This window comes from Aethalodelphis obliquidens, unplaced genomic scaffold (genome assembly GCF_003676395.1).
Source record: "Aethalodelphis obliquidens isolate GAN/ISIS:26980383/991018 unplaced genomic scaffold, ASM367639v1 scaffold3, whole genome shotgun sequence".
Taxonomy (NCBI): Eukaryota; Metazoa; Chordata; class Mammalia; order Artiodactyla; family Delphinidae; genus Aethalodelphis; species Aethalodelphis obliquidens.
In genome coordinates, this window is record NW_020837947.1 from 21,375,371 (window position 1) to 21,384,494 (window position 9,124).

General features: G+C 42.2%; 2 protein-coding genes across 4 annotated transcripts in view; one reads left to right on the forward strand and one right to left on the reverse strand.

The window, feature by feature from the left end:
* AIG1 (androgen induced 1) overlaps window positions 1-2,233 on the reverse strand; it is a 233,166-nt gene extending 230,933 nt beyond the window's left edge. The window contains exons 1-2 of one of the 3 annotated variants that reach the window (XM_027084834.1): window positions 1,910-2,160; window positions 1,400-1,787 (exon numbers count right to left, since the gene is read on the reverse strand). In XM_027084834.1, the coding sequence (XP_026940635.1) occupies window positions 1,785-1,787; window positions 1,910-2,050 (144 nt within the window). In that variant the 5' untranslated portion in view covers window positions 2,051-2,160 and the 3' untranslated portion in view covers window positions 1,400-1,784. Of the gene's footprint in view, window positions 1-1,399; window positions 1,788-1,909 lie in introns of those variants that run through there. The other 2 variants (XM_027084815.1, XM_027084825.1) reach the window with 2 other exon arrangements.
* Window positions 2,049-8,235, forward strand: LOC113606354 (translation initiation factor IF-2-like). The gene is made up of 3 exons (XM_027080463.1): window positions 2,049-2,468; window positions 6,177-6,272; window positions 7,066-8,235. Exons 1-3 carry the CDS (start codon window positions 2,049-2,051, stop codon window positions 7,138-7,140), a joined length of 591 nt encoding a protein of 196 aa, XP_026936264.1. The 3' UTR covers window positions 7,141-8,235.
* The last annotated feature ends 889 nt before the right edge of the window (window positions 8,236-9,124 follow it).

Genomic DNA, 9,124 nt, shown 5'->3' on the forward strand with positions numbered 1-9,124 from the left:
ACAATACCCTCAATTTCTACCGCTCTCACCTGCTAATCCCCTCCCCTGCGCCCCCAAAACTATATCTAATGCAAAGGTGCTTCTGAGAACTGTTCATAGTTTCTATGGTTCTGGTGGGGTTTCCATCCGTATTTCAGCTCAGTGCTGTTCCCTGACAACACTCAAATGGGCCAGCTCAAAGTGAGATCAGGAGAAATGGGATAAGGTAGTGATCCAAGAGAAATTTTGTTCACATAGCCAGTAAAAGAATTCTGAAAATCTATGCACATATTTTTTAAATAACATCTAAATATTTTTAACATAAGTTTGAACAGTTGAAAAGGGGACATGATTTCTAACACTCTGATACATATTTATCAGAACTTCAGGGCTGCAGGTTTCAGTCTCCGGAAGTCTGCTACATAACATAAAAGGTAGAGCCAATCCTCAATGACGAGCCAATCAACTCAAGAAGACTTTCTGTCAAGATAAGTCTGACTTTGTTTTTCAATCAAATATGAAGATAGTTCTAGTGACAACTGTCTATCTTCTGAATCCTAAAAGGAACAGATAAATACAGCACAGAGCCTTGTCACGTGCTTGTCCCTTGGATGAACAAGGCAGAAGAAAGGAGAACTGGCAGGCAACACCCATGTTCAGAGACAGATCAGTTTCAAGAAAGAGCTGGAAGTTGAGGAACTGAAAATTGAAACCCCTGAAACACTCTATGCCCTGGTCAGTCTTGGTGCCCAGTTTGGAAAGTGCTGGGGGAAGGGCTTAAATTCTTCTCTGAAAGTATCTAACATGATACAAATTTAAAATGGTATTTCTATACAAAAACCTGCTGACTGCATATCTTCGAAGCATCCTAAGCCTTTGGAAGTATCTTAAAACAGGTGTCAAGTTCTCTTCATCAAAACAAAGGGTCAACAATTAGAGATTACAATCTTGCTTGTGTAGCCAACCTTGTGTATAACCTTGGACGGGCAGTTCTGGCGATCCAGGAATTGGTTCTACATTTTCTCTAGTCCTCAGAACTCCTAGCTTTTGTTTTAATTCTCTGTCCATACTTGACCATCTTTTAGTGTATGTTTGGGCCAGTCTTTCACCCTGAAGTTCCTAGGTTCCACCCCATGTCCTTATTGGGTTTTATGCTCATGTGATACTTCTCCAGCCCTTTCAGTGCCAGAAGTGGATAAACTGTTAAAAAACAAACAAACAAACAAAAGCCCTCCAACTGCCAAGGCCATCATTGTGCCAACAGAGGAGTTGCTTATGCAAACTATTGCGAACTTTTACACGGGAAGATGGGGAAAGTATAAAGTCCACTGTGAATGCGTTTTGAAAAGCTCTCTCTTCTAATGCTTCTGGGGGGTGGGGGAAGGTTGGAAGTAAATTACTGACAATGGGCAAAAACAGATGCAAAGAAGACAACTTTATTAGGCGATTTCTCTTCTTTATGAGGAGCTTTCTTTCCTTTGTTAGGAGGACAGTCCTTTCAGAGGAAACACCAAGTAATTCAACAATACCCAGTTTCCTTCAGCTGCTGCGACTTGATCCCACGGTGGGTGCTCTGGAAAGCACCTTGGGGGCGAACGGGTCTGAGGCCGCTCATGACCAAGGTCGTTCGATCCAGTTGCTAAGTTGAGAATCTTCCCGTGCCACCTCTTAGAAGCAGGTGTGTGTTCCCCTCCAAAGAGCCCACCACCTGGCTGCGCCCCACCTCCACTCGTGCCCCAGCTACCAGATAACGTTGGGTGCTACAGAAAGTGCTGCTGCAGGGGCAGCCTGGCCTTCAGACGCAGTCACTGGGGAAGAGGCGAGGACCGGCGTGGATGCTGGAGCACGCGCGCAGGTGCCGGCGCACCCACAAACACACCCGGGCTCGGAGTGAGGGGAGGACGGGGGAGGGGGAGGGGAGCGGCCTTACCAGATCAATGAAAGTCAGGAATTTCCAGCTCCCTCCGTAGGTCTGGTGCGAGGGCATTTCGATGGCCTTGTAGTTGCACAGGATAGAGCAGTAGGACAGCAGGATGGCCACCCGCAGCACCTGGCAAGGGACAAGCGCCATGTTCGCGAAAGGCGCGGACGGGCTCGGCGACGAGGAGGACGGGCGGCGCAGGGCTCTGGCGGGCGCCGTGGGAACTCCGGTCGCGGGCGGGGCGGGCGGGGGCCCTGGCGGGACGTGTCCCGCGGGACCGGCGCGACCGCGAGCGCGCGCGCGGGCAACCTCGCGGGCGGGCGGGGCGGGGCGGTGTGTGCGGGCACCGGCGGCTGTGGGGTGGGCGGCGTGGCGTCAGCTCTTTCGTCATCTACGTCATTCTGCTGCTGCCTTCGCGGGTCCCGGAGACCCGGCCCGGGGCAGCCCTTCAGAGCCCTGGGAGCGGGTGGGCAGCCTCCGAGGACGACCGGGGCTCGGGGAGCGCGCGCCGAGATCCGGGGACCGCGGCCAGCGGCAGCGGCCGGGCGGAGAGGGAGCGCGGCCCAGGGTGAGCGGGCGCGGGGCCGGGCGCGGGGGCCGGGCAACCCGCCCGGAAGGAGCGGGCCCCGGGCTGGGCCAACGGTCCAGCTCGGGGACTTGCTGGCCAAGTGGCACCGGTGGAGGCGCGCACGTGGGGGGTGCAAACCCATGAAACGGGGCCCCCGAGTGACTTGCTTTATTTTGGACCCAACTGGAATTTTAGTGTTAGACTACTGTTAATCTCTATGAAATCCCCTTATTTATTCTATCCCAGTGGGTAGGCTGCCCTGCACTTTTCCACCGGGGGTTTATAAATATCCTATCAATATATAACAAGGCCGACTGTGAACTGTGGACAAGGGGTTTATAAATAAAACGTTGTAAAGAAAGGAGTGTCAGATAAGTTTCTGCTGCAAGATTACATTCAGTTCAAGAGCAGATCATCCTGAGTCTGGATGTAAAACCCGTTTGTGTAATTTAGTACTAATCTTTTGAGGGTTAAACTGGTTTTGCCGTTTTCCTTATTTATTTTTTCCTACACTCCAATACCAGAGCTTAATGGAAGGAAAATAAATATAAACTGGATTCCCTCCACCTTCCAGTAAATGTTGTCACACTGAAGTTGCTTCATTCTGTGGGCAGCATCACATTTCAGCTAACGAGATGCAGGGTCAGATTATGAAAGACAACATAGGTATTTCCTGTGGATCCATTTAAAACAGGTGTCCTCTGAAAATAGTCTCTTGAGTCACAGAATGTGGAGTGAGGGGGCAGGAAAAGCAGAGTGCACAGTGTTAAGAGGTAAAGTAGCAACTCCTGAATTTTTCCAACCAGTCTCTTAACCAAAATAAAGAAACCCAGTAGATATTTTCTAATCGGCCTCATAATTATGCCAGTAGAAGTTAATGTCCTCCAAATCAAGATAATTCCAAGAAGATTCTACCAGCATAAAACTATTCATTATTGATGATTTCTAGTTTTAGTTTCATGTAAAAGTTGGGTGCATTTTTAAAAATTGTGTGTCCATGCTACAGGTTCATAAGATTGCAAAATTTAAAAGTAGATCTACTGAAGATCTAAGTCCTTAGTAAAGTTTTGAGTTCGTGTGATATCCTTAAAATTTGATACACCTTCCTACCTTACAATTTAGAAAATCATAAATAAGACTCCCTATCCCATACTAGAAAAATATAATAATATTTGTATAAAGCCATTTAAAATTTTATTCTGTACTCAATTTCTTTTTAAGTAACTATACCATTCAAAAAGTGTTTTGAACCTATTCTAATGGTTTGCTTTTGTTATTTTGTGATTTGCTAACCATAATAAGATAATGAGTTTTGTGGGCTTTTTTTTTTTAAAAAATGAAACATTTGCATAAACATTGACTCAAATACTTTATGAGAATGTCAGTCCACAATTTTTGGAACATCTTGCTGATTATTTATGAACACATCCAGGTTGCTCTTTTTGCTTTTTAGACCATATCTAGTAATCTTAGACATGTTTCACATGTCTCTGCGAAAAAAATATTAACCTACACACAGACTGCGTTTTTCTTAGTGTAAGTATTGCAGTACAGTATTGCACTTAAAACTTCACTCTGTGGAAAGTTATCCGTTTTTATGAACTATAATACATTAATCACTGATAAGTTTTACATGATTCCATATTTGAGTTAGAGAATACTGCTTTTCATTGTACACTGTACAGAAGAAATATCTGCATGTCACTTTTTTAGCTTTTTCATACTGCCCCACAATGAGTGGGGATGGAGGAGAGTAGCCTTGTCCAGTTGAGTTTCATGAAAACATGTTTCCCAAGGGAAGAGTTTAAGACCGTGTTTTAGCTTTTAGTTATTATACATTAGTGTTTCTTTGATTACTGTTAATAGTTCTTAGTCTATATATGGGCTCAAGATATTCTTCCTTAAGTACTTCTAAAAACTGATACAGAATCTTCATTCTTTTTCTTTTTTTTTTGAAGGGGGAGAGCATCTAACATATCGGTGATGATAATCCCTACTAATTTTGGAAATGACAAGGACCCTCTGTCTCCCTTACATTGTCTTCCAACAAGCCAACTTCATATAGCCATGGGTATTTGCTTACAAATTCAGGAGGAAGAATTGTGTTTATGCATATCCTTATAATATTCAATGTTTATGCATTTCCTTTGGTTCTGTGTTTACATTGGATAAGCATTTTCTAACAGTGTCAATGTATTTGAAAGGATTATCTTTCCCCCTTCACAGCTGTCTGCACCATAGGGTAGAAGATAAGATGTGTCCCTTTGAGAGGTTTGGGCTTAGGAAGAATCCCCTCAGTTTCGCAGAAAAGATACCTTTGGGTTGCTCATTTTTCTTTATTATAAAAGCAGCATATTTATTATATTAAAATAGGAAATTAAAAAAAATTACTCCCACTCTCACCACCCACAGAAAACACTGTTAACATTTTAGCACATACCTGCCAGTCTTTCTTACAATATATACTTAGTTGTGACATAACCATGTAACAATTTGCATCAAGCAGATTTTTTTTGCTTTAAATTTAATAAGTATGTTACCTTATTATTTAAAACTCTTTGTAAAAATCATTTTTAATTGTTGCATAGCATGACATAATAGGAGCATAATTTTGCTTAAACTTTATTTTTGGATATTTAGTTTGTCTCCAGTTTTTAATCACTATAAATACACTGTAATGGCTGCATGTTTAGTTGAGAAAGCCACTTTTTAGGGATTATTTGTAGCTCAAAAACCAGTTAAGAAACCATCCTTTTACAGCCTAATGTGTGTATTTGTTCACATGTGTTTATTATGGACTGTGGTCCCCAGGAGAGCTCTTTTGCCCTAGAGAGCAGTTGGAAAGATTAAAAAGTGGGCAAAAATCATTCTTTTTCCCAATAATTGATGCTCACTACAGATATTTTTAATTGCTTTAGATATGAAACATAGTGCCAATACATTTCATTAGCCAGATTTTTTTGCTATTAACCAGGAAGGGTTGTTACTTACAGGGCAAATGAGCGGCGGCGCCTAGCAGTTGTGCTGATGTTGCTGATTGCAACGGTTTTTTCAGGTTTAAAAATGGACTGAATTTGCTATAGAAAACTCTACTGGGACTTCCCTGGTGATGCAGTGGTTAAGACTCCACACTCCCAATGCAGGGGGCCCGGGTTCGATCCCTGGCCAGGGAGCTAGATCCCACATGCATGCTGCAACTAAGAGTTCGCATGCCACAACTAAAGGAGCCCATGTGCCGCAACTAAGGAGCCAGCGAGCTGCAACTAAGACCGAGTGCCACCAAATAAATAAATAAAAATATATAAAAATATATATATATAAATATATATATATATATAGAACCCTAAGTTATGAGATTTCTAAACACCAAGGGTTCTAGACAGTCACTGAAAAGCTTTAGAAAAAGTAGTGCTGAGATTTGGTGTGAGGCACCGGCTAGATCTCAGACAGATCTGAAACATCCCCTTCACTCCTGAGATCTGTCAGTAACTTTGCCGAAGCTACTTGTCCTGCCAGGAATGCTCTCGGTGTGCACACATCCAGAGCCAGCACATTGGGCAAGACTCAATGAAAGCCCACTTTGCCAGTCCCTCTTCGGGATGTAGGATGTCGTCTTCCGGCTTTGAACAATCCACGTGGATGGCTTAGTGGCGATCTAAATTCTACCTGTACTCACTATTTCCTTGTCAAAAACTGCCCCCTTTGCAGTGTCCGCGTTGTCTGGAAGCATCACAAGTGTGCTGTGTTAGAAGAGCCAGTCACTTAATGGCACCAAAATATCCCTGGAAGTGTGGCAAATTGAAGGTAATCCACTTACCAGAATTATTCTCAGGGAGGAAACGTTTTCATAAACTGCTTCAGTGGATGGGTGACTGGTGAGAGACCCCTCCTAATGCGCTCCAGAATAATGGTAAATCATCGCTGAATTTCTTCTCCCCAGTGGGTGTCAGGGTAATTGCAGAGCTTTTGTTTTGCTGAGTAGACCATATACAGGAGTTTGGGAGGAGCTCACTTGCTCAGGGGAGTAGAGAAGAGGCAGACTCCTACCACCAGGGGGTCTTGTTTCCCAACAGCCTTCAGCCTCTAAATAAATGTTCAACAGATAGTTTAAAGATATTTCAGAAGTCTTAAATCCAAATCCTTCAGAGACCAGGCATGTATATAATTCAGTCAAGCTAAATGTAAGATAACAGTGTAAAATTGAATCTTTGAAAAACTGGACCAAATGCCCTACGTAGACTCATTGTAGTTCAGATTTTTAAAAATTGTGTCAGCCAAAACAACAACGAGAACACCACCACCACACCTGTATGCTGGTGTCAGCTAGCAGGCTGCAGGGTGGGACTTTGGAAGAGTGCCATGTTAACATCCTACCCAGGGTGTCCAAAACACCCTCTCAAGCCTGCTGGACTCTGCACACAGAAGAAGGTAACAGACCCAAAAGGACGTTGGGAGCGTGCAGTGATGTGTCCGGGCCAAGCCACAATTCTGTGTAAAGTCGAAATCTGCTGAAAGGGCTTCTGAGAAGTATTCCATTAGTACACCCCTCCCTGTAGCCCTACCCCCATCCTTATTTTTCCTGTTTCACTGTGTACAGGATGACTGGAGCTTCAGTAGTCACCTTGTAAGCATGAAGAAAAGAATCAGAGGATCCCAGAGCGCTTTGCCCTAACATCTATAACCTGCTGAACCCATGCCAGCAGTGGCCTCCTTCCAGGCTTCTTGTGATGTGAGAATAACCCCCTATTTGTTGAAAGCAATGTAGTAGGGTGTTCTGTTACACGCAGCTAAATGATGATACCAGGAGACACTTGGGGTGATTTCCCGGCAGGCTTCAAAAAAGTGCTGAGTCATAGGACAGTGGGATAGTGCTAAGGAAACCAGGGTTCAAGTGTATCTATTTTTTATTTAATAAACACCCATATAACACCTACTGTGGGCCAGGCTTTGATCTAAGCCCTTTACAAATATTAGCTCTTCTTATCCTCACTGAGAATGGTTACTATTATTATCTGCATCTTACATAAAAGGAAATGGAGACAGAGAGAAAATTAGGTAAACTGCCCCAAAAGTCACACCGCCAGCAAAGGGCAGAGCTGGGATATGAAATCATTTATTTTGGGGTTTTAATTATAACACCAAGCTGCGGATACTGCCAGTCAGTGCACCACCCCAGGTTTAATTCCCCTTCTGTTACTGAGGAGCCATGTGCTCTGGGTTGTGTTTTCTCATCTGTTACAGTTCCCACCACCCCTCATAGGCAGCTGCCTGCTCCACCCACACTAATATCTGACAGAAATGTATCATATGAGGCAGAAACAACATCTGTATCTCAGCATCTTTGTGGACATCATTGTCTGATTTATAAGGAGAAAATTTTAGATATGACTTCCCCGAGCCACAAATCATTTTATAATAATTTTCATAAAACTTCCATGATTGACAATCTTTTAGTTATCATTAGACCATGTCATTTAGTTTCACAGCACCTGAGGCATCTGAAGTTATCTTTCGAAAACTTGAGCTATTTTCTTTAAATGAATGCTTCACCAATACCCACTTACACTCCATTTCACCATTATCCTTTTCACATAAACTACAATTTCATCACCAGATTCATTCAATAATTATATGGTTCCATGTATTTTCCAGAATTGCATAATGATGTTCCTTTACAGTTTGCTTAAGCTGATGAAGTATTTTTTTCACCATACTCTTTTCTTCTACCTTCATAAGTATTGGAAAATATATACTATGGAAAACAATATGGAGATTCCTCAAAAAATTAAAAATAGAACTACCATATGATCCAGCAATTCCACTCCTGAGTATTTATCCAAAAACAACCAAAAACACTAATTACAAAAGATATATGCACCTCTGTGTTCATTGCAGCATTATTTACAATATTCAGGATATGGAAGCAACCTAAGTATCCATCAACAGATGAGTGGATAAAGAAGATGTGATATATCTATCTATATCTATCTCTATATATAGATATAGATATCTGGAATACTACTCAGCCATAAAAAAGAATGAAATCTTGCCATTTGTGACAACATGGATGGACCTAGAGATTATCATACTAAGTGAAGTAAGTCAAACAGAGGGAAAAAAAATCATGATATTACTTATATGTGGAATTTAAAGAAAAAAACAAATCAAATGAACAAATATAGCAAAGCAGAAACAGAGTTATAGATACAGTGAACAAACAGATGGTTGCCAGAGGGGAGAGAGGTAGGGGGAAGGAAAGAAATAGGTGAGAGATATTAAGAGGTACAAACTTCCAATTACAAAATAAGTCACGGGTGTGAAATGTACAGTGTGGGAAATATAGTCAATAACTATGTAATATCATAACTACACTTACTGTGGTGATCAGTTTGAAATGTATAGAAATATTGAATCACTGTGTTGTGTAATAGGAACTAGCATAGTGTTGTAGGTCAATTATACTTCAAAAACAAAGAAACAAACTCACTCATAGAAAAAGAGATCAGATTTGTGGTTACCAGAGGTGGGAGGTGGGAGAGGGGAAATTGGATGAAGGTGGTCAAAACGTAGAAACTTCCAGTAATAAGATGGATAAGCACTGAGGATGTGATGTACAACATGATAAATATAATTAACACTGCTGTATGTTATATATG